At 30.5% G+C, this 27285-nt stretch overlaps 1 protein-coding gene across 1 annotated transcript; it reads left to right on the top strand.

Moving 5' to 3' along the window:
* Positions 1–401: 401 nt before the first annotated feature.
* On the top strand, positions 402–15876 carry LOC132760156 (allatostatin-A receptor-like). Its single transcript, XM_060752064.1, has 6 exons — positions 402–1450; positions 12745–12868; positions 13749–13972; positions 14626–14791; positions 15207–15335; positions 15633–15876. Exons 1-6 carry the CDS (start codon positions 1026–1028, stop codon positions 15858–15860), a joined length of 1296 nt encoding a protein of 431 aa, XP_060608047.1. The 5' UTR covers positions 402–1025; the 3' UTR covers positions 15861–15876.
* Positions 15877–27285: the final 11409 nt, after the last annotated feature.

Below are 27285 nucleotides of genomic sequence, written 5' to 3' on the forward strand. Positions count from 1 at the left end.
GATTTGTTAGTAAATTTCGCGATTTGTTCTTGTATTTGTTTTGTAATTGAGTATTTATGAATGCACATGAAAAGTGCCACAGTGGAGGAAACATTAATTTTACTGGAAATAAAGAAGTTGGATATTTTGGCAATGTTTCTTCAAAGCTATTTCATGACTTTGATACGCTATTGAAAATCAGATAAAATAAATTTCAAAGTTGTATTTTAGAATTTCATTTGATTTGTAAGAGTATATCAAACATTATATCTGCAGCATATTGCATTTTCCTCTAACATAAAGGGTATTTACCAATCAATAGAACGTCTAAAATGCATTTTTGATTTCATTGATATGATTAACTTTCGTTAAATAGCATAGCTTAATTGTCGCTCGAAGCTTTTTTCAAAGAATCTGATCAACAAAGCCGCTTTGTATAACATCCGATAGCATAGCCAAATTTCAAACGCATGCTATGATGAGATGGTGCTATCAAGCTACGCTAAATCTCTCAAAACTGCGGGTATTAAGAGAACACATAAAACGCTCACCACTTCGTTTTATACGCATCAGAATAAAAACCAATTCATAACTTGTATCGACAACGCTGACTCTATAACATGTCACATTCTTTGGAGTATCTCGATAGAAGCCGTATGTAATTATAATAAATGAAATGTTGGTATAATATAGGAGTTTTCTAGAATGGTTATTGGAAATGGACACAAGAATACGAGTATTGGAAACAGCATAATTATTGAAAAGTGTTTTTATATTTCAGCACATAAAAAGTAAATAGTTTGAAAGTTAAAGATGGAATATAACTATAATCATTATCGGTGATTTTGAATAGGAAATAAATATATTGTTAACAGACAAATGGTTAAATATTTAATTCAGTTAATGATTTGCTGATGGATTGATTTTGTTTGTATTCGATTAAGTCAATTGATAAAATATCCTTTATATAATTTGTGATTGTATACATTATGTTCAACGCTTGAATCTTAAAGATATTCATAAATCATTGTGTTCTTAGAGACAAAATGAACAAAAGTTTCAACAGTCAAACTTATGAAGTATTAAACAATAGTACGGATATTGTTGATGACGACGGCTACTATTTTTACGAAGATCTTGATAAACTAAAACATTCATGGATACACGAACCCCACTTTGTGCCTTTGATAATAGTTTATGGGACCGTCTTTCTAATTGGAGTAATAGGAAATGGTATAGTGATGTTTTCAGTACTTGGATCTGGGTCGTCAAGGTCGGTCACCTTTACTTTTATGATGAGTTTAGCTTTAGCGGATATTTTATTCCTGATGGTTGTAGTTCCACACGAGACTCTACGAATGGTTCTCGGAGAATGGTCTGGTGGAAGAGCGTTCTGCAAGGTTTCTGGATTTATTGAAATGCTCACAGCTGTAGCGTCAATTCTTAATCTCACGGCAATTAGCTTTGAAAGGTATTGTTACATGTTTGTTTTAAAATATTAACAATATATTTAAAAAGATGTTATAATAAAAATGTTATTCATCTATATAGTACTTATAAGATCTACATGAATGTTTTCGTATACCAATAAACAATAATGTCAATAAAATATTCGTCTTTAAGGAGGTTTATATAAACTATTTTTCTATTATTAACTCCTAACTTTCAATATATGTTTTGTATTATTGTATTATAACAATTGAAGAAGTATGTATTGTTTAAACCAAATAATATACCCATTTACAAATCATCCGGCAGGAAATACTTACAATATGGCTTACATAACAAAATATTGTGATAACACAAAAAGTGTTTTAAATATGTTTATTAAAATTAAAAGATATATATAACATGGAAATATGGATATTATGCAAGTATTTCTATTTTTTAATGTTCTAAAATCTGGTTACTATGACAACAAATAGAGCTATAGGAGTTCCACTGAGGTAACACGGCCCACAAAGGTCAACTTGAAGCCTAGAATTCTTACAAAGACCAAGCGAAGATCTGAAAATAAACACATCTTCAGAGAAAAATAAAGTATAAAATACTTATTATTAAATGGAATATCAATTTTTTGTGCAATTTTTAGTCCAAGGTTTGAGCAAAAAGCATTGGGACGCTTTTCATTTTTGGGCCATTTTAAAGAAAAAATTATTCTTGAAACACGGTATGAAAATGTGATCTGAAAATTCGACGCAAGTTATTTGTTCAGACCTACAAGAAACGGTACTCAAGTCTGGAGAAAATAACTCTAGTACCTTCATGTATTAAGCTTCAGTGGAGTTCCTTTAGAATATAGCAAACATATCAATTTATTGTGATGATTTTAAAGTGCTGGACAACACATTTTAGGAAACGTGAAATATGGATAGATGGATATAATGCACGTCATTATTTTATTATAATAAAGTAAATACAGTTATAATAAACATCATAATGTGCAGATCAAGTTTAAATCGTGGACTCTTTAGAACATGAAGTCTTGTCAATCACCAACATAGAGTGTGATCATGAAGATAACAGTCGCATCATGAAGATTTAAAACTTTTCACACGTTGTTTGCCAGTCTTAAGCTAAGCTCAACAAAATACCTATTAGAACACAAAACAAATTCACGTGAAATCAATGCATGGTGATAACTGGATTAGCTATGTTCTACAAAAATATCTCACAAGTACCTGTTTAAAAACACCTGAAACATTGAAAGCTATGGAAGTTAAGTTTCAACTGCTGACGATGATGCGAGTGTAGTACAATCTACATCACTTGAAATCATCACCAATGAATTCTAGCTTCATTTATACCAAGCCATGAACACAAACAGTTGTTTTATTGAATAATTCCTTGTTCATAAACGCTTAAGCAAAAGTGCGATAGTAACAATTCTTTTTTTTTTTAATGTTTTTTTTTGCATGAATGCACTTTTTTCGGCTCGATGTTAAGATAGTTTTTTAAATAACTTTATGGATTTTAATTCTATACAAAAATATCAACATGTAATATTAACCCAAGATTTACGCAAGACTTTAATTTTGTTTTGTCATGTTTTCTCCTACCCTTTGCCAACCATACCGATTAAGGCTTTGTAACTAAGAGTAGAATATATAAGATTTCTTAAATTTTTTACGATTGTTTTAAAAAACCTCCGTAAATAGAGGAAATGTTTTTAATAGTATACATTATGTTCAAAGACCTTACCAAGTTCAAAAAACGGCTGCCAAACAATGTGTAAATGCTCGAAATAACGTTTGTTATATTAATATGTAACATACTTTTTGTCCTTTAATAGCATTTACTATCAGAATTGCAACAAATTTTTAATTGCTTAGAACATTACGTAGTATACATGTGACAAAATTTACATTACTCTTGCAAAATTCACTAAAGTGCAAGTTTTTATCTTTACAGGACGCAATAAATTGATAGTGTATATTTCTTTAACGTAATAGAGATATTGATATCTTATAGATAACTAATGTCATCAAGCTACAATAATGTCCTGTTTTGGACATTTTCGACTGGAATATTCGACGTTATAATGAAACAGCTTATGTAAAGTATTCCGAAATGTCATAGTTACGTTTACGGACGTCACGCAACTAATTTTTTTATCATTTCATTAAGGATTCATTTGCTACTAAAAGTAAGAGTATGTGTTATGATTATATTTACAAAAGTATATATAAATTGATTTTCCAAGAATACGCTTTCAGAATAGTAGAACTGTGGACACCGTTTCAACATCGCTTAATAAGAGATAAAATTCTCTAGGTATGGGGTCAAAAATGATATCGAGACTGGTAAGCTAAAGCATTTAAACATCAGTGCGTACCTATAATAGAAGAAAATATAATTATTTTTCCTGTTGAGAAATTCCCTTTTTCGTGAAAGGTTTTTATCTGAAAATATGTTTAAACTTAATTGTGCATTTGTAAGAATTAAAAACATGTTTATTTTGATTTTTTTTTCGACTAAATAATAGCACATGTCCAAGTGTAGATAAAATACAAAACAGGGATAACAAATGATTAACTTCTTTGATTTACAATTATATCCTTATTAACCTCGTGATACTGTTAACTCATTGATGTCATTTAATGGTGTTTTTGTTCTGTGGACTTCATTGCCATATAATATTCGACACGAACGTCATAGAAACAGTGGGTAACAATATGGTGATACTGATTTGTACAATACTGTATAAAGAACAGAATATGACATATATGCGCAAGAAAAACATACACATATTCAGCGTTTAAAATGTGCTTTAAATCAATTTTCATAACACATTGATAACAAAAATATTCGAGCAATAATACAATTTACATCTGACATGTACCTGTTTTGTTTGGTTACTGTATTTTCATATAGGTAAACTGTTTTGAAATACTACATGCTGTGTTAGGAACAACGTTATTAAGAAAAATTAAAATTGTTAAACATTAAAAAAATATTTACTGCATAACTGTTTCTTACACATACAATATGATTTTAATCTCATGCATTCATTAAATTGAACATTAGCGAACATTAAGACGTTGCAAAAAATCAAAATTAATGTAAGCCACTTTGGTTAATGTAGCATACATTGTTACAAAGCACCTGCAACATTTAATTATCCTCTGTTTAAATTAAAACTTAAGTCTTATTTACGAGAAATTCAAATTAAAAATATGATATTTGTGTTTGTTGTTTTTATAAACCAATTTCTAATTCATTACACTTTCCAGGATGAATTGTTAGTCTGTTGAAATATGACTACAAGTTTTATTTTCTCAACAAAATGATTAAACTTCTTTTCGAATTTTATTTGTATTTTCAAAGTACATAAGAGTTCGCAGAATAAGGAATGCCTCCAATACATTTCTCTTTGATTTTAATAGTTTCGCGATCACTTCATTTGACCTAAATATCTTTGTTCATTTTACATGCTTATACACTTAACTGCTAACATTCTTACATACTTAGTTTTGTCTTGAAGGCACATTGAGTCAAAAGTGGTATAAGAAAAAAAGTTATATTTTCGTAAACTTTGAAGACTTAATTTAAGTGACATTTCGAGCGTTACCACAAAATGGTGTTCAGAAATTGAAAAAGGGTTAATCAAATCCTCATAAAAGAGACAAAGGGATATAATTCATGACCATTTCGCATCTTTTGTATACGATATTTCTATTCTTATCATTAACCATAAGCACAACAGTCATAACCACTCATTCAGTTCCAAGTGGCATGTTTTGTCATTAATTAGGGACCACTTACTTGACGATACATTGCTTTTATTTTACATAAATTGTTTACGCAAATTGTAGTTATTTTTGTAAACAATTACTAGGGTTTCATAAAGAATCTAAAGACATAGTTTAGTCGTTAGTGCAAAACTGTGAAAAACTGAGGTTCAAGAAAAGTCCTAAGTACAGTTTTAAGACTAAACTTAGGACTATTCCCATCGGTGCCTCAGGGCACTCCTAATTTTTGTCTAAAGTCATAAATACAAAAACAAGTGATTAAAAAACATTGCAGCTCTTTATTTACTGTCTGATACGTAAAAATCGAAGGCATATATGTGAAGAAAAAATTATTATTACATGTTATATTAAATAAATTCTATATTATATTTGTTATTATTGCATTGATTTAATATGAATTATGATAAGTTTTCGTTATGTGTGTATGACTTAATTAAATACTTTTAAGGTAAAAAATTGTTAAAATAAACATGTCATTTTTGCTAACCAGTATTATGATAGGTTTTATTAGTGAATAAAAATTCGTACCAATCATATTATATGACTAACATTGTGACTGATATGGCTACGAAATGCCGGACTTAGTTTGGCGTATGTTTTTTTGTGGTTTTTTTTCAAGATTCGGTATTTTTTTAAAGACTTTACATAAAATTCAAACATGCTTCACAATTTCCTCCTATAAACAGATAAGGCAGTCAAGTAAGCATTAATAGATCTACATGGTATATACGACATAAAAATGTAAGGATAACACAACATATAAGTCAGATATGACGTCAATAAACCAAATGACGTCATAAAGATAACTTCTACGCATAAAATAATTCAAATGTTTCTATTGATTATTTTGATGGAAATATATATCATTTTTCTTATGTTACTGTAAAATAATGCAGGGTTAATCATTCAAATGTTTTGTAATAAGTTATTTGGGCCTACCAACCTTAGTTATTACATTACTGCGCATTTGAACTTAGAAGGCGCATTATCCTACAACAAAACACTCAAAATTTAGATTTGTTTCCTTAACATTAAGAAGTTTTTTGTTTTTTTTAGTTTGTGTAAAATATGAAGCATATTTTCAAGAATCATGTCTGCCATATGCAATTTATAAATAATTTTAAAAGAAACTCAAAAATTATTAGTCCTCTTAGATCTACATTATAACATTAATGATATGAAGTAAGATAATAGATAAGAAATATTAATGAATTAATGTCAATTATACACCATAATTATATTTTACCAGTGTCTGCTTAATCATTTGTCATTCTACACTAACTTATTGCAAGATAAGACACAAGTGATTATTTTTATCTCCATTAAAAATATTTTGTCGTAAGAGTGACGTTAAGACTATTCCTAATTACAAGAGTTAGGGGAGTTTCTTGAAACGCTCCTTAGTGCAATTTAATTATAATCCTAACTTTAGTCTTATGTTTTAGACTTTTTTAGACGATTCTTTATGAAACATACCACAGTAATATAAAAAGATAAAGTAGCAGAATGCAAACTCCCAACCCGATCATTTAAATGTCACAAAAAGGATCTTAGCACACACCAAATGTCAATAACCAAACGAAAGCGCTAACATACAAAAACTATCTACCCATGATGTTTAATGCCGATATCTCCATAACATTTTGAGATAAAGCCTTGGTAAAAAAACAAATCGTTAAAACTGCAAATTAAGAGTCGAAAAACACAAGGTAACGACTACAAAATTATTGTCATTCCTGAAAATTTAGAAAATAAGAGAAATCATTAATATGTACCCTACTTCTTTATAAATTTTGAATCTGACGTGAACGCTCATGAAAAAAGAGTTATAAGTAACAAACTATTATAGGCAGAGTTATAATATTTGTGCATACCCTCTTCTTGAATGAGATCTATGATCCATTTTTAAGTTTAAAAATGAAATCTCCAGCACTTTGTTTTGATATGCTTCAGACAAAATTGTAAATATAACATAGGCCAATTACTCAAACACTAAGAAAATTTGATCATAAAATTGCATCGTTCAATGACAGGTATAGTTTATTATATAATATATGATAATGATAATTTGTTGTCAAGTATTGTCATGCATAACGTTTGAATACTAACAAAATGTTCGTTTTAACACATTAAATACTAACATAAAAAACTATCGTTTGAAATTCGAAACACAGGGTTGTTTGACATTTTGTAGATACTTTTAATTTTGACTTAAACCAAACATAGATTTGTAAATCACATTTAAACTAAGCACTTGCTACAAACAGGTATCAAATACATATGTTAGAATAATCACTTTGGTAATTATATTATACACTCAATTTATACCAACACTTGATTATAATGATTAATACAAAAACGTAAGGCATTTATCATATTTCCTGGATAGCATTAGACATGTAAGTCATAAGTGAAAATGACAGAGAAAGGTTATTTTGTCAAAGAATATGTATTATATATTCGACTGGTTTCTACTAGAAAGCGCTTATACACAATTGGCATGAACATCGACAGGAAAAGTGCACCAGACATTGAGGGTAGAAACCTAAACATAACCAAGTTGTAAGATTACATCTTTTCAGTTACAACACAAAAGGGAATGTCTTTCTTTAATCAAACTTTCAGGACAAATATTTGTTATCAGGGAAAGTATTCAAAAATGAGGTTTTCAAACTAACCAAAAAAACAAAGTGGACAAAAATAAATAAATAAAAATGAATACCAGGAAAAAAATTGTTCGACTAAAATGAACACTATATTATAATAATGATAAAATTGATAAATACAGAAACCCTAAAGAAAACCCAACACGGCAAAATTGAAAATGTTGCAGGCTCGGTTTGATTGAGCCTGTTCATGGACGGTACTGGAAAGTGCAAGTTTCCGCCCACGCCCCCTAGCACCGGCTTAAGCAGAATTCAACATTTAAACAGTCTTTATATAAATTCCAACATATTTATGCAAGAAACTCTCAACAAAATCGTATGCATTCCTTTTTATTCGCTTTCAACTCCCTTTGATTAAGATAAATGGCTCTTTTGATGAAAACAAATAATGAAATAATATTAATAACTAAAGACAAAAATCTAAGTGCGCCATTTTTTCTAAATCTAAGCTGTTTTAAGCTCAACTGGATGCCTAAAGCCAATTTGAAGATATAATGAGTGCAGCTGAGTTTGATTATTCATTGGCATAAAATACATCGTGGACACATTGAGACAATGGTGTAGCAGTACGCTTATATTACTTTCTAAGGCTTTCTAGCATGCATTTTAGTCTGAATGTATTTGGCTTACCACATATTGAGACAATTATATGGTATCACAAGTCTATTTCCTGTAATAGGAAGTGTGCACGTTAACATAAATAAGTCAAGTGATCGGAAGTAACGCATGCTTGTGATCACAAGTCATGATACACATTTTACTGTATATGCTTACAATGTACAAAAATTAGTTTATCTACTGTGATTTTACTTCAGTTGCTTATCATGACTCCGTCTACAAACTGATCAAAACATATAAAAGAATGTACATTTGCAATACATACATGCATTTTCATGTCAGCTATGCACAGTATCTCCTATGTTTATGCTAAATAAACTCTATGGCATATTATCTTATAATAGCAATTAAACGTTATAAACATAATAATAGAAATATATTTTATACATTCAGACAATTTTATTCATTTTAACTGATTTCAATGCAATAACAGCTTATGGTCGTTGGTCTATATCATGTTTACAGGCTAAATAACTAGTTTAGATAAATATCATTGTCATTTTGGTGTCAAATTATAATTCATTGATTGCCTTTCTAAGTGTTTGTGAATAATAATTGTACTGACAATACAACTCGTTTGTTGTTGCGTATCCCAGAGAGGTTTATTGATACGATTAACTGAAAAAAACATACATAAATGTTATACAATACAAAGATATTAATATCATTTGACTAGATTTACAAAATTATAACAAGATAAGACTATAAGTGAGAGTTGCTAAATATTGTCCAAATTAATTTTAACAGAATAAAGAAACTGATTTAAAAGAAACATTTGTCACTTATATTTACCTAGCTTTTTTAATAACAATGTTCTAGTCACCTTAAACTTGTCGTAAACAAAACAAAACTTCTCTAACACGTAATCTAGAAATGTCTTAAATTCAACAATATATGATATGTAAATACGTTTAGTAAACGATCAGAATCTGCAGACAGGGGAAAAAACGCCGTATGATTGCAAAAGAAATCAATCAATATCACGTTAAATCCACAGACAACCGTACTGACATAAAGGATGCGTATTCTACATAAATACTCTAATTTATCCCTACCAAATTTGAAGTATGACGCAGTGTTCTCAGTACAGACAACGACAAAATATCTGGGAATTCATTTCCCTCTATAAAAATCGGAAACTACTCTCTAAAAAAAGGAGATTCTTTTATTCGTCCCTAAATATTTTCGTATTTCACGAACATTCGCACCAGAGAAATAGGTTACAAACTACTAAAACCTTAGTTTGTGTTACAAACACTAAATTGCCACTAACGGAGGTTACAATAATATTGTTCTATTCTATTTCTATTGACTTAAGTCATATCATTTTTCTTTTTGACAATAATATTTAAATGTGTATTAACACAACTGCTGTATATTACATAATGATTGAATAAGAAAGCTGTATGACGATATCCACATATACGAGTAAAGAGCATGTAAATATAATTGGTACAGTAATAACTTAAACTTATTCTCATCTAATTTATATAAAAGGTCAAAAACAGCATCAAATAGTACAAATATCTCAAAAACATACTTCTGACTTATCTTTCGTAATTACGAATTATTATTACATACAAAACGAATTAATTCCGTGGAAAAAAGTGTGGACCTTAAGGGCTCGTAAAAGGGTCATTTCAACTTTTGATGTTTCTTTCTATTTGTTCATTTAAAATGAAGTAACCTATTTTGTTGTTCTACTTTTTTGAATCCGCAAAGGAATGTTTGCCACACAGAATTCCAATTTTAACATATTTGATAAAGACATTTAATTGAAAGACATTTTTGTAATAGCATACTATAAGGTAGTCGCCTTGAACACTACATCATGCAACTATTACACTGAGTGTCTTGAAAATTACAACAAACATTGTTTTTTTGTACACTTTTTATCTCAAATGTTAATATCCTTCATGAGGGCAATTTTCGTGAAAAACCTGATTGTTATACTGATTGATAAACTGTTTTGAGAAAAATTTGAATTACAAAAGTAATAAGCAGATAAAGTGCATTATCTACTGATTGGATTAAGAGGAAATAAATTGCATCAAACCTTATCAAAAGCCAAACAACCAATATGTCAATGAATGTAGTTTTAGACATTTAAAGGGATAAAAAGACAAGATATTATCTTATTATGAACAAAGATAATTCAATAAGTTTGCTCTTATTTGATCTTAAAGGTAAGATGAACATTAAATGTAAATGTGATATTTTTGTCGTATACACACAAAAACATAAAGATCTTTTTGGTATGCTGTTTGAGTTTTGTAAGTTATCAAAAAAATACAGAAAAAGAGAAACTGTAACATGCCGGGAGGGGACAGACAATCCTTGTACAATTCAGGAAAAACGTGCATGAACTAAATCCCCTTTAAGGGCTAGCATTTGTTTCTATGAGCAAACAACTTTCCACTTATACATTTTCTCCACACAATCGAAGTACAGTAAATATTGACATGAACAGGCACCTGAGAAGAACAACAGACGCTCCGTAATCTAGCTGACAGGATCGTGATCAGGTGCAAGTAATTTTAAGTCAAGGGCCTTCACCAGTCGGCCACAGGTTACTTATAATGATTAATATTTCATAAAAAATATTGAATAATGTTGTCATAACACTATTTATAACCATGTAATATGATATAATATGTTATAATATATATGATATAATCAGTGGTGATTTTAATACTGCGTTAAAAAGCTAACATTTCAAAGTCTGAATTTGATCTGTTTTAAATGTATTACCAATTGTTGCCTTTAGAGTGACATATTTACATGTCAAGTGTCATTGTAAATAGCACATCAATCTCTACCAATTAAGATATCAAGTAAGCCGAGCGATGAGTATCTGTTAAGTGTGGCTGTTGGACTTGATGATGTCTTTAATCAATTGCAACTAGAATGTCTCGCAATTCTGGGGTTTTCTTTTCGTTTTCACTGTGAGTGTCAATGAAGACACTCATTGAAGAACATTTTAGGTATAAGTTCAGAAAAAAAACTCTGGCATGAATCCTTGCCATTTGTAAGGATCAGTGGTCGATTATGCGTTCAGGAAGGCGGAAGTCAGTGATTCAAGTCTTTCTAATGAAATGAGCAAGAAATTAACCCGATTTGCTTAACTGCACCCAGGCATAAACCTTAATATTTGAGTTGGGTTAAATCTGAAGTCGAATAGAGGTCTGTAATTAGCCAAGTGATAGACTTCCTAGAAGAATAAATAGCTTGATGCAAGCAATTAATTTAGAGATGATGTCACGTGTATGAAATGTAAATCGTAGAATGCATTTACAATATGATTTTTAATACAAATACACATATAAGGCAAATACAGATATAAGGAAATTGAAAATTGTCACGGCTAACCTGTTACAGGAATCCTATAATTCATTTCTATCTGTCGATATTGAGAACAGTTTTTAACGTCAACAGGTGTTTAATTATCGGATACTCTCAGTAAGGTGACGGAACGTTTTCAGCTGCGCTAATGATTTACAATCGGTAAAACAATCCGTCTTAAAATCTTTATAACGTTTAATGTTGAGAGCTAGCTTTAACATGAAAATAGTCTGTTACTTATTGTTTACATTTGCGGTAAACATGATTGACAATGCACTTACCATAGTTTGAAATATTAAGTTTTATACATTCATATTCTTTGCTCTACTATTGTGATGCTTATGCATGTAATGTAAAACAACATAATTATACGAAATAGCATTTTGATTGAAAATGTTCACAAGCGACAAAAGTAAACAAAGTTTAAACATTACAAGCATACAAATATAAACGACCTTGACTTGTTTTGTTCCAGCAACTTTATTTAGCCAATTTGGTGATGTTGAAAAGACAAGCAGAAATAAACTGTGTACAATTAAACAGCATATGTCCCCCGTGTCACTATTTTAAGCAACGGCTTATTATTTCATTTGTACATTTGTTGTTTTTACAGTCATTAATGTCATATGGTGACTTTTGTTGTATCTTAGGCACACTCAAGGACAAAGTTGACATCAGGAACATTCTGTTAGATAGGATTGTGTTTTTTCTTTAAATAAAATAACGTTCAAGATGTGCTTTTTTCAACTAAGGATTGAGGGTTGCATTCCAAATAATTTTTCAGTACTTCAAAAAACAGTACAAACAAAGAGGAATAATGACAAAAGACGCCAGTTCTGTTAGGAATATGTATCTTTTATTCAATTATATTTCCATTATATTTTTAGGTATTTTGTGATAGTTATGCCAATGCAAAGTAGACGGAAGTGTACGATAGGTTATACCCGGAAACTTCTTGTCATCGTATGGATTTTGTCGACGTTTTTGTCGGCACCGGCGCTTTATGTTAAGGTAATATATTACATATAATCTTTGAAATTTGCTTATCAAAACGTTCAGTTCTTTAAAGAAACTCAACATATACATATAAACAGTTTTAAGGAAAAACTTTGTCAATATGTTTGTTTTATATTTTTTCAAAAAATATGGAATATAGAATTTGTTTTATTCATATCTAAATTCAATGCTTGTATTGGAACATTCAGTTCTAAGTTACATTCAATCTTTCAAATCAATTGGTTTTAAATTTTAAGAATTGTAACACAGTCCTGAGAATACAGGATGATTCTATTTCAATTCTTTATGTTACCAGAGTACAGCAACACACATATTTCATTCTTGTTTGACAAGCCCAAAAGGCTTAAAACCATTTTCAACATATATCTTATTACAAATAAATAATAACTAAAATTTGCGACGTTGGCCAATTCTATTCGCTTATGGAAGAGAACGAAAAAAAAAATTCTACAAATTCAATATCAATTTGTCAAAATTAAGGATATACTTTACGTTAATAATTTGTCAAAAATGCTCTGACAGTTTGCTACAGGATTGGCGACACATACATCATTACCAAAAGCTTTCACATACATTTCTGTCATTCTTCTTTACTCAAGAAATGTATGAGAGTTTTAAATGGAAATACATCCAAACTAGTGCATAGATACCTGCATCAAACAGAAAGAAAATTATTTTGTTTTATTCAAACTACATCAAGCGATTCTCTTTTGACCACTAGCTTGTGATACTGTACACATAAAGCTCTAGTTTTTTTTTTACTAAATGCTAAGAAATGCATAAATAAAATCAATCATGCCTTATTCTTGCAAACAATCAAGAACAACACAAATATAATTTTCTTTCAACATGATACTTTTATCTTTACCCATAGGACACACAGCAGACGACATACCGGAATAATGACAGCTCTGTGACGCTAGTTTTCTGCTCGGATCACGGTGTGAAAGATCACGAGAGATTGTATTTTGCAATCTACCAACTGATGATCATGTTTGTAATACCCACAGGATCCATGACATTCTGCTACGCCGTAGTTATATATGTGCTTTGGATAAGTGGACGAACTTTAATGAATCTGACCTCAACTTCACAGACGTGCGTATAATCATAATGTTTATAACACATTGCTCTATAAATCAATAACTTGTACCAAAGGTAAAAGTTGGAACTTGAAGCATACATTTTCATAATATAAAGAGAACTATAATAAACGATTTTTACCAAAGGTAAAAGTTGGAACTTGAAGCATAAATTTTTTTAATACAAAGAGAACATTAATAAACGATTTTTACCAAAGGTAAAAGTTGGAACTTGAAACATACATTTATGTGATACAAAGATAACTTAAATAAACGATTTTAAGCTGTTAACTGTAAACCGTTTGATCTATTGTTGTATGGAATTTGAATGATTAAAAATTTTGTATTGTAAGGAATATTTCATTTCAACAGTATGAATATTAACGTATTGTAAAAAACGTACATTGAATAACAATACCTTATGAACAGAATGTTTTGAAAAGTAAACAAGATTTTAACAAAATAGATTTTTTTAAACTGTTGAATTATTGATTAATCACGAAAAATAACATGAAAATTGCAAAGTCAGTTCAGACTCGACTGAGCCTGTTATTGAAAGAAACGTTCCGTTTATCTTAAAAACTATAAAAAATAACAACAACAACAAAACAGAATATAATAAAACTAAATAAATAAAAATAAAAATATTTACTAATTTTTACATAAAAGGTGTAGGAGTATACCCCTTCGAGACTCAAATCGCAACTCTAGCGGATCGTCCTCAGAAGGAACACCGGTCCGACCAAGTAGTAGAAAACGCATGGTGAGAAGACAATATACGTATGCCTCTTCAAACGTCTCCATAAGGGAGTCTATAATCAAAGGAAGAAAACAGGTACTATTTGGTTTGCAACATTGTATGAACAATCAACCCATTCTTATCATTGAAATGGTGTACGATTTTATTCAGTATCTGTATGTATTTTCAGTAACGCAAAACATTTAAAATATATCATTTGATATTTCGTTTGAAATATTTCCTGAATAAAAGTAGATTACTTCTAAAATGATTTAGTTTAACAGTTATATGAATAAAAACAATAATAAGATGTTGTTCTAAAACACCATTTCTTTCTATTTATTGATATGTCATATTGGATTGTATTCCTCACACTTACCTGCAAAATTCATATATAATTATTTTATGTTTTGTTCACGTAATATATCTAATACTGTCAATATTATCATGTATTGTATTACAGATTTTACATAATAATTCACTTTTAACTGTAAGGTTTTATATGTTTTAGGTAATCAAAATGCTGATCACAGTTATACTTGTGTTTCTAATATGTTGGGGACCTCAACTTTTTTTTCGAATCATCAAATATTCAGAATATGGAGTTCACATTTATACGGAGACACATTTCAAGCTACAGGTAAGATAACCAAAACAACAATTTTCTTGAATTCAAGTTGTTGCTCAATGAATACTAAAATAATAAGCTGAACAATATATATGTGTAGTGCATTTGGATTTATTTGAATCTGTTTATCAACATCGACAATACACTATATGATGTGTGTCCCTGTAGATATTAAAATACTGCAAAACTTTCCTGAATATAGCCTGTATATATTGAATCGATTCAAACATTTAATTCACATATACAATATAACAAACTATTAACTGTACCTGTTTTAGCACATTCACTGACCGTGTTTTTCTTTTTCAGATTGCTTTGTATTGCCTGCCATACATACATTCTTGCCTTAACCCAGTTATTTACGGCTTCATGTCTAAAACGTTCAGACAAAGTGTCGTGACGTCATGTAATAATACCGTGCTCTTGTCAAAATGTAGACAAAGGAGATCACCAATTGCTGAACTTGAGCTCGAATCAAAATACATCAATGGCACTTTAATGACAAAAGCTTTACGGCAAAGTACCTCTAGCGAGTGATATGAAATAATATTAATAGTAAACTTATTTAATTATACAATTTATTTCAAGCTCTACCACGTTACAATTATTTACTGGCTTTATATTTATAAAAATCAATTATTATTTGGAAGTACTTCAATCACAAAGTCTTAAAATATAGCAGAATACAGTTATTGTATGGTGACCTTAGCAAGTGTTCATTGCCTTTTTAGTTAAAAAAGCTTCTTATTTTCGACTTACATTAAAAAAAGAAGATACGTACGTAATACAAATTATCATAATTTGTCATCTTTGCCTCACTGATTTAAGCCTGTACTTTCATATATTATTTTTCGTTGTACTGTTTTTCATTGCCAAATAAATATAAATTACATACATTCGAAATATTTGTAATAACATTTTGTATACACATTCAAAGGCGCACATCTTTAAGATTCAAAACTAGCTTACAATTTCTTTTTATACATGTGACGTCTAAAGGTTTTCGACAAAAAGGTTATTAAATTAAGAAGACTTTTTACTTTTTAAATTAATTTTAAATGAATGTTATTTACGCTAAAATGTAATATATAATAAACAAGACCAACAAGGAAAGGCGGCGTTCAACGATTGCAACCCCCACACGGCCCAGCAACAGGAACCAATAGAAAGGAGCCAAGGAGGAACCAAACAAAACTGTAAAACTGTGTGAACTGTATACTGAAGTTACATTTTATGTATAAGTAACAAGCAAGCTGTATGGCACATATTTTGTTGGTTGTTTTCGTGTAAGTTTTAGTTCTCATTGTTTTCAAATAGAAAATAATACCACTTTGCAATATTGCATATACTAAAGACATTCATTAAAATGAGATTCACCCAATTTTTAATATTTATAACCAGTGTGTGGGGATGGTGAAGGTTTTAGCTGTTGAACTCTTTATGACTAGGTTTGAGAGTTTGCCCTGTCCTGCTATTATTTAAGGGTCCTCCTGGGCTCCTTGTCGCTGGTTCTTGTTGTTTGGTCGTGTGGGGTTGCGTTCATTGAACGCCGCCCTTCTTTGTTGATCTTGTTCATCATATTTTAAGATTTTTTTTGTCTAGGCAATGCCATTTAATTTGTTGTTTTTTTACATAAGACAATTACAGATGTATATCTAACTAAATAATTAGTAAGGAATTAGTAAATATTATGATTGGTAAAGAATGCAATAAAGTATTGACCAATTTTGTACAAGGTCACTTTTATCACAGCCAATATGGAATTTTTGAAAATACACGAGGCGGCTTGGCCGGATAGATAACTAGTTATTTAATGACAGCCACCTGCATTGGTTCAGAATCCGTCATGGGTTTCTTCAGCAGCAGAATTTACAATTATAACTCAGTATTAATTGAGTCGTTTAGGAGCCTATTAGAGAGTGTGTGTATAAGATAGCTTGTAGCTGTCTACACAAACTAAATAAGTTCTGAATACACTTAACACTTAACTTTGTAATATGAAGTAGAGTTTTGTAAAAGATATTGCCAAAAATGAGTACATTGACTGTCAAGTAATTTATGAGGATACCTTTTTGAATAATAAAAGGACAAGATCAGAGTCATAGGAAAACTGGACATTTACGAAGACATGCATATTGTATTATTGCATCTATGTTAGATTGTTTTTTAAACTATTAGCTGTTTTGCTCAAACCAAATGTTCATAATGTGAATAAAGAGTACAATCAAATATGTTTTGCATTGCATTATATCCATTTTTCTTGCCCATTAATGGCTAATACGCTGCGAAGAAAAGCAACCATACCAATTTCGTAGAAATGAGGTAAAAACATGTTTGTTTGTTTTCATTTTTACTAGAACAAAAAATACAGCTTTCTTAAATACTCGTGTTTAGTTCATACCTATTTTGTGTTTATACTTGCCTGCAAAATTTTTCTAAAGAATATATATGATCTTTACATCCCGTGTAACAAGGACCATGGCAATAAAACACTTTTATCATTCTCCTTTGTCAATAGTAGCTGATTATTTTATAGTTTTGTTATATTAACAAATGTTATGACATGTTTTATATTATTTCTTTTCTATGATAAAGGTTCCAATATATATATCCCCATGTAAGTAAACCGCAAAGTGTCATATTTTCTAATAATATTGCAAATATACAGCAGCGTAACGAACAATCTTATTGTATCGTAAGAGATATAGCCATAGTTATAGATATCCATATTTATTATAAATACATATATTATTTATCGCTGGATGTATTGTATGGATTCATTTATAGCCTAAATAATCTTATTTGTAAAATAACCATTACTATGCTTTGATTTACCATTGTAACCTTATACTTTCTCGCGAATTACTAGGGGGTATTTTCAGAATTATTAACATCAGGGAGAAAAGACAAAAAGATGTACAAAAAATATTCAACTCGTTGATTAAAAGTGTAATAAACGTAAAGTTATTGAGGGACATATGAGCTTTACTCATGTTTGTTTGTTTGTTTCATTTTACGCCTTTTTCCAACAGTATTTCAGTTATATAGGCGGGTAGTTTCCTAACCATCGTTCCTGGAGAGTTACACCAGTACTAGACTACCTTCCTCCGCGCTAAACTACCAAAGCATCTCCCGGGGATCGAACCCACGCCAGAGAGGTAACTGGATTAGAAGTCATCGACTCTAACCCCTCGACCACGGAGGCGGCTCTTTACTCATGTGAATGATTAGTTAAGAGTCGGTACCTATGAAGAATAAGTGACTTTTGAAAACTAAGCTAAATACCTTTTTGGCGTTGATATTAAGGGATTCCGTTTCTTAACTTTCGACGCCAACAGAATGTGCAGTCATGCCATATTAATCATGTACTAACTATTGAATGGGACAATTATAGTTTTTATTAAACTGGAACTCGGATATGCTGTTGGATCAAAGGCGCGTAATTAAATTTAAAGAGAGAAAAGGTAAGCATGAAACCAGTGACTCAGTGCCGTTATATTCCTTTCATCAAGATTTGTGTCAATGATAAGAAAATTACGAGAAAATAACATTAACAAACTAGAAGAATACTACATTCCTTCACTTTCATTAATACCGTATGTATTTAACGTACAATGTTACTTTATGCCGGCTCGCCACGGCGAGCCGGTATTACGTTAGGATTTTACTGAAAAACAACCTAAAACTCCGAATCCATCCAAAAATTTAATCGAAGCTTGGCTTCCAGCTTCCTACAAAATTTATTTATCAGGGCTAGGATCCAAAATTATTTAGCCAATCAAATTTAATCTTACATAGCGTCAAAAAACCTTCAATTTTCACGCCATTTTTAAAAAGCAGCAAGTATTATTTTGAGCGCAAAGATATAATGATGATTAAAATGTTTGTTTTCATGATTTCTTTTCAAAAAATCATATTTACACTGACTTTTGTTTTAGCGATCTCACCTGTTCCTCTGTAGTAAGTTTTCGTTTGGTTAATTAACATAAATGTACATCTGGTTCTGTGCATTTTTTTCTTTTTCCTTTTTTCCGGTCATTTTATCCTTGATCGGTATTTAGTGTATATATTTATTGGCCGGGGTCCGGTAGGTCCGGACTGGCCGGGATCCGGGATCGTATAAGATATAGAGGAAAAACTAATAAACTATATTTGTATTGATTATTGTCGTAATGAAAGGACATTAAACGTTAAGTTTTTTTTTATTGTATGTAATGAACGTTAAATTAATCAAACTTAGGATATAAATATATTTAGAGGTATTTATTAACAAACTTAAAATGCGGAAATCCCAATACTTATAATTATATGCCTAATTAATTGGAAAAATCAAAGACTACATTCTTGAATTGGTCAAATCCCGGGATCCCTTTATGTTTTAATGCGATCCCAGCTTTTCTGAAAACTATATTCTTGAACTGGCCAATTCCTGGGATCTCTTTATATTTTAATACGATCCCGGCTTTTCTGAAAACTATATTCTTGAACTGGTCAATTCCCAGGATCCCTATATGTTTTAATAGGATCCCGGCTTATCTGAAAAACATCTTAGACTGGTCAAAATCCGGGATCCCTATATTTTTTTAATAGGATCCCGGCTTTTCTGACAACTTGTGTTTACTTTAGGACTTGTGTCTGTCACTCATTCCAATACTAAATAACATTTTACAACTTAACTTCGTATAAAGAGACATCTTTATGAATTCTACCTATCTAAGATTTATTTGGTCAAGGTCAACAGGCCATACAGTAAATGTGCATAGACATAGGGACTTCATTCTATCTGTTTACATGCATCTTCATATATACTCATATTCCTCTTTGTTAAACTTAGAGAACTGGCTTCCATAACTTTATTTCACTTTTATTTTGATGTTCGCTGAAGTCTCTTCAGCTAACAGAACTATCATTTTTACATTTAAACGCACCTCTGGAAAAAAATTACGAAGCGAGTCGCTACTAGCTTTTTTAAAAGCTAACCTTGTAATTTGATTAAAGTAGCACGAGTACACATCGATTTATACACTTACATTTTTATCGATTTATTATTCTGTACGCTACAGTTACAATACATTAAACAACATAATTAAGATTGCCTGTAAATATGACCACTTCCGGTGACGTTTTCGAGCAAATACACGAATGTGCATCACTAAGAAAACGTGTTTCTAGATCCGACTTATACAAAAACGTGAATGATGTCCCTTACGCTCTTTGAATATAAAATTGCGATACACTAAAATTCATTGTGATATGATATTAGCACAAATAATTAGTTTATGTAGTTATGAATGATCACTCTTTTTTTTCCAGATGTTAACTTCACATCAGCAGGTATTAAGTGCTGTATGGCAGCTGTAAAAAGTTGCCCCATACTGAACTTCAATGTTGTTATATTTTTCTGTTCCTTCGAGATCAATGATTCAAACACTATTAAAAATTGACTACCATATAAGCTGGTCCTAGGAGACGTTAGGAATGTCGTGCAGTTTCATTATTTCCCGTGTACAGACTCAATCAAACAATGTCTGCAATGTTTATGTAATTTTTGTTCAAATTAATGCTTCTGAATGATCACACTTTGTCGAGATATTAAAAAATATATTATAGGAAAACGATGCAACATTGAAATGAACTTCACAATTATTGTAAACAGATAAGGATAAAATAGCAAAAGTAATGTCTTACTTATTTTCTGATATCTATTTTCAATTTACTTGAATACTAAAATGCTTGTAATATAAGATATAAGATATCGTCCAATAACCACATGCTATCAAAGTGTTAAAAAAAAAAATAAAAGTCATTTAAAATTTGTGCTCTTAATCGTTGAAGGATTTCTTAATTTATCAGGCGATTGGAAACCATCAACGAAAGCGGAAAAATATAAACACAATGATAATTTTTTGGAAACATAATAAAAGTCATTAAAAATATGTACTCTTCAATCGTTGAAGGACAACTAAAATTATCAAGCGATTGGATACCATCAACGAAAGAAGACAATGATTAACACAATGATCATTTTTTCTGTTAGCCTAAATGTGTCAAGAGCACTTAATACACAAACCAGTGTTTTTATACTTGTTTGTAAGTCGCCTCTCTAATCTTTATCAATTTAATAGAGTGTGCCTGTAGAATTGTCAACAAATTAGATATAATCGATCGGGCAAATGGTTTTTAAATTAGAAAAGAATTAGGGTTGTCATCAAAGTTGTACTGTCACAGACGATTATAATCGTTAACGGAGTTCGCAAATCTCAAATTATTAGAGACATTTCTTTCCATTTCTCAAGTATGTGACACAGAAAAATTGCAGAAACAATGCATTTTCAATTATTCGTACAATGACACCAAACGCTGATAAAAATTTGTATCATGCATTATCCGTAAACAAACCAATGCAAATTTATTCATGTGTTGAAGTTGGTATGTAAAACTCCGATGCCAATTTCACAATTAAAGTAAACAAGTTTCCTATAAAACACTGTGCATAACCGTATTCATTTGTTTCAATATGATTGAACATACAAACTATTGATCTGCTTTCTTGCCGAGTTGCTCACCTTGACCATATATTGCAGATGTTCGGTGTTGTTATTGCACTATTTCTGCTGCCTTAATACATTCCAGCCTGACGGGATAATCACAGTGATAAGCATTGATCCAATGTTTCAGCCTTAAATTTGATTTAAGTCGATTTGTTAACTAAATTGAAACATATAGTTCATTTCATAATTAAAACATTAAAGACAAATAAAACAAATTTTTCTCTTTAGAAAGATAAGAAAGTCGATTTGTATCTAAAATGTTTCTAATGAATTGAATAAATTGCAAAATTTATTTTGGTTATCAATTAATAATCACAAAGAAAAAATTTCAATTTATATTATTGCAATAATGAATAATTGTATAAAATCATGAAAATGGAAAAATTATATAAATGTAATCTTGTTCGAGGCATCTACAACAAAAGGGTTAAAGGCTATATAATAAACAGATATTTCAATTACTTATTTCATTCTATTTTTTACATTTAAAATGTAGTAACCTGTGTTGCAATTCTTTAATTTTTGTATCCACAAGTTTTTGTTTTTAAGTAGCCGCACACATTTCCAATTTAAGCATATCTGGTAAAAATGGAATTGAAAGACATTTTTACAATTGCGCAACATTAGGGAATCGCATTGAGCACTACAACATGCAATGATAACACTGAGTACCTCGCAAATAACTACAAACATTAGTTTAGAACACTTTTTATCTCAAATTGTAATATCGTTTATGAGTGCAATCTTCATGAAAAACTACATAGTTACAAAAATATGTTGCATTCATTTTCATGAACTGTAATGAGAGTAATTCAATTACAGAAGGGATAAGCAGATAGAGTACATTAGAATGAAATCAATTCTACTGATTGGATTAAGAGGAAATAAATGGCATCAAACCTTATCAAAAGGAAAATAATCCATATTTCAATGAATGTAGTTTTAGACATTTAAAAGGATAAAAAGATAAGTTATTATCTTATTATGAACATAGATAGTTCAATAAGTTTGCTCTTATTTCATATTAAAGGTAAAATAAACATTGAATGTAAATGTGATATTTTTGTCACATTCACACCAAAATATAAAGATCTTTTTGGAACGTTGTTTGCGTTTGGTAAGTTCATCAAAAATTATACAATCCTCACAAATTAAGGAAAAAAGTGCTGTGTGGACTCAAACCCCTTTAAGGGAAAGCATTTGTTTCCTTGAGCAAACAACTTTAAAGACTTTGTTAAGTACGTGTACAAGTGCCATTTGGTCCGAGGAACGGTTTGATGGAGTGTCGATAGCTTATAGTTTTTACACACAGTTGAAGTACAATAAAAATATTATTATATATTTAAATAATATGTTGCAAATAAACAAGACAGAAAAAAGTTGTTTAAGTTTTATCAATTTATTCAATGCACATAAAGAAACTGAATTATTCCACAATCTTGATTTCAATGTTTGTAAAATACATAAAAACACATTGAGTTTCATAAAAGTATCAATTAATTGTAGCCACAATATAAATTCAAAGTAAATTACAAAGAAAACAGAAAATTTTACAGACTTTATGTTAATCAATGTATATTCATTGCCTTCAAAATTGAAAACGTATAAAGAAATTGTCTTTAATATATGAAAGAGACATAAAAATTAATGATCTACCACTGTAATACTCAGACGTTTCAATTCAATAATAAGCACATGAGTAAGTTTGCTGTTTTATCTATGATTGATAACGAATTCACCAAACTGAAATAAAATAATGGAGAGATGAATTTGATAATGTAGCAATAAGACAATGTATGTTATGTCTTAAATCATTGCAGCTAATGTCTTCCTTATATAACAGTGTACTTAATGATTTCTAGATACAACCGTTGTTGCGAATTTCATTCTTAGTTTTAAACAAGAATATAGCTCTTACACATCCGCATACTAAATGCAATAATTATTTTAGATTCTAGTTTTTTTCCCGCTTCATATAATGTCTGCTGTTGAAGACAGAATGCTGATTATTAAGTTCATAGTTTGCTGATAATTTTTCATTTTATTTTGTGTTAGTTTAAGATATAAATCTATTTTTCAATCCTCAGAATGAGGTTGAAAGTTTGCTAAGAGAAATCTCGCTGGCATTGATATATTACTGGATGTTTATATTAGATTATTGTATACCTAATTATAACGTGGTTGGAAATGGTAATTTTTGTTTATTCGCATATTTTGCGTTCCGTGTAACATAAACACAGAAACATGACCACATGTATCGATACCGCATTTATTCCTTTTTGTGTATTATATGTTTAAGGCTTATTGATAATTAACAGAACTGCACTTAAAAATAACTACTATATAAACCTTCTATATTTAAAGAATATTTCTACATACTGTCGACCGTACACTTGTTCTTAATTCTGTCTCCGAACATATAGCGGTGTTGAGCAAGTGATTATAAGTCAACTGCCTTAAGGTATGACCCACCTTATGCATTACCCTCCACTTTGAAGAGTACTCAAATAGGCTAGAACTACTGTCAAATGCATTGAAACTGAGGGGCGCGGGTTCAAGCCCCAGAAGAGGCAACTTTTTTTTCTTTCTTTTTTTTTCTTTGAACATTATTTGTGTCTCTCAGATCACTCTTTTGATAAGAAAAAAGTGTTTTATTTTAATTATAAAATTATTTTTGGTATTTATTGGCTAAATTGTGCCAAATTTATTATCAAATATGGTACCTCATATTTTCAAAGTCTAATAAAATAAAAACTAGACGGTAAAAGTACTTTATATTTGACAGGCGCATCCAATATACTTTTAAGAAAATTTATGCAAACTTTGAAAACAGCCCCTGATTTCAGTAAATTTTAGGGATATTTTGAATAAGGCCCTCCAAGTAGAAAAATGATCAAACAACTACTTAAAATGGGTGGGGTAGGGTAACATTTATATACATATTTCAAACATTTTGAGTAGAAACAATAATTTTGCTGGGTCATTTGTTAGCTGAATGCTATTATTTGTTTCTTAAATATTTTCTATAGGAAAAAATTATTTCATAATGATTATATAATAGAATAATTAGAGTTTCTCATTTCTGAAAAAGAGCCCTTCTAATAGCCAAGTTTTACTTTAGAAAAATCTCCATAACTCGTAAACCATACGGTAAACTTTGTTTAAATTTTGCATTCTTGTGTCTTTTAAGGTATATAACTGACCTATGTTGTCAATTTTATAGTTCCGTTAGGTGCCCATTAGGGGGCTCATACCTTAACCACTCGGCTACGGTATAAGGTTACTTATAATGATTAATATTTTATCAAAACTATTTGTAATGAGAAACTTTATCATTGCACTGTTTATTATAAGTCAGTTTCTGAGTTAATAATGTTATATACATGTATATATAATTACATCTTCAGTGGTGATATTCACAGTGAAGTAATTGCTATCATATTCAAGTCTCAGATCAATGTTATCTGATTTAAATGTATTACCTATCTTTGTTCTTAGATTGACATGTTTGTATGTAAATTGTCATTGCAAATAGCAAGTCAATCTCTCTCAATTAAGATATAATTTGATTTTATCGATTATCTGTAACACGTTGTCTGTCACACAGATATGGGGATTATATCAGTGAGTAAATTTAAAATTGGTTGTTGAAATAAACAGCTGTTGAGATTGAACTCTTGTTGGCAGGGAGCATAATTATACTTTCTTGTTTCAAACTCACACTAATAAATGACAGCTCATGTAATCTTTGGGTAATTTCAAAATAAGTCTTTCTACATTTAAAATGATGTTGACCGGCTGAGACTTACATTTTACGAAAATCCAAGAGTTTTTTTTTATAAACTCTAAAGACACGAATGGTAGACAATTACTTTTAAGAACAGCGGCAAAATTTGTAAGTGGTGTTTAGTGCTTGATTTGTGTATCCAACTTAATTGTACAGGCTGAATGTTGCGTATATGCTTATTACGTATGGCTGTTGCACTTACTGATTTTTCTCATTTTGAGTTCAATTGCTACTAAAATGTCTTGCAGTTCTGGGATTTGCTTTTAGTTTTCACCGTCAATAAAGAAAATAATTGAATACAATAACATTTATGAGTTCAGAAAAAATAACTCTCGTCTGAATGCTTACCATTAGTAGAATCTCTGGCTGGTTATGCGTTAAGGGACGTAGAAGTTCTCGATTCAAGTCGTTCTAATGAAATTGCTTATTTTCTTGAGCAAGAAATTAACTCGACATTTCAGCACTGGACTGAGGCATAAATTTTACTCTTTGAGTTTGGTTCAATCTAAAGTCACATTGAGGTCTGTAATTAGCATATTGTTAGATTCCCTAGAAAAATACTAATTCAATAACCATGGGTAAAGCAATTAAGTTGGATACGCAGTGATGTGTATGCAATCTAAATCATAGAATGCATCTACTATATACTTTTTTATAAATATCAAATACCGATATAAGGCAATAACAGATATAAGGAAATTGCAAATTGTCATGGTTGTATTGACATAAAAAGAAACACACACACAAAACACTATCTGGTCAAGCTTTAAAAATCTTACCTTCATGAAGCCTATAAATCATTTCTTAGACTATACGACGATATTGAGGTCAGCAGGAGTTTATTTAGCTGATACTCTCCGTAAGGTGACTGGACGTTTCAGATGCGCTCGGTAAAACAATCCGTCTTATACCTGGTTTACTTGGCAGGGATTCATTTTATTTACACTGTCTCGTTTATAGGAACATGGTGGGGCTAAGAGCGAGGTTTGGTGCACCATTAACCGGTTTAAACTCCCCAGCAGTCATAATTATGCTGCTGACCGTTCCAAGGCGGCGCCCCACTCTGTTCCTCAGATGTATGTCTATGTTGTTTCATACTGTTTTGGTGACACTTTTGCTTGTGTCCCTTGTTGTTTTCTCGTCTACGGTAAGTATCTTCCCCATTGCCTCTAGTTTTTGTTTCTTTGATTACCCCCCCCCCCTTTCCCCGGTGTCCTGCCCCCTTCCCCTTTTTGGGCTTATTATTTTCTTTGAGCCCTGTCCTTTTTATGTTTGGGGTCCACCTTGGCTCCTTGCCATTGGGTTCTTGTTGCTTGGTCATATGGGGGTTCCGTTCATTGAACGCCGCCTTTCCTTGTTGATCTTGTTTATCATATTTTATGTAATCTTAATAAGGTTTTATGTTGTGATGAAGGGAATCCTTAGTATGTTACTCATTGTTTATACTTGCCGTAAACATGATTGATGGTAAAATGTTTTAAATTAATACAGGCATATATTTGGCTCTATTACACAATTTGTGATGACAATGATAAACAATATATAAAAATAAACACAAGTCCATAAAAAAAATTAAAAATGTTAAAACATTACATGCACGCAACCATAAACGACTATGAACAAC

Source organism: Ruditapes philippinarum, unplaced genomic scaffold (assembly GCF_026571515.1).
Source record: "Ruditapes philippinarum isolate M1 unplaced genomic scaffold, ASM2657151v2 ctg68_1_1_1_1, whole genome shotgun sequence".
Classification (NCBI taxonomy): domain Eukaryota; kingdom Metazoa; phylum Mollusca; class Bivalvia; order Venerida; family Veneridae; genus Ruditapes; species Ruditapes philippinarum.

Excerpts from the sequence above, each read along its gene's own strand:
- LOC132760156 (XM_060752064.1), top strand. The coding sequence starts at position 1,026 with ATGAACAAAAGTTTCAACAGTCAAACTTATGAAGTATTAAACAATAGT. Across the intron at positions 14,792-15,206 it reads TAATCAAAGGAAGAAAACAG|GTAATCAAAATGCTGATCAC; the intron begins GTACTATTTGGT and ends TATATGTTTTAG. Across the intron at positions 15,336-15,632 it reads AGACACATTTCAAGCTACAG|ATTGCTTTGTATTGCCTGCC; the intron begins GTAAGATAACCA and ends TTTCTTTTTCAG.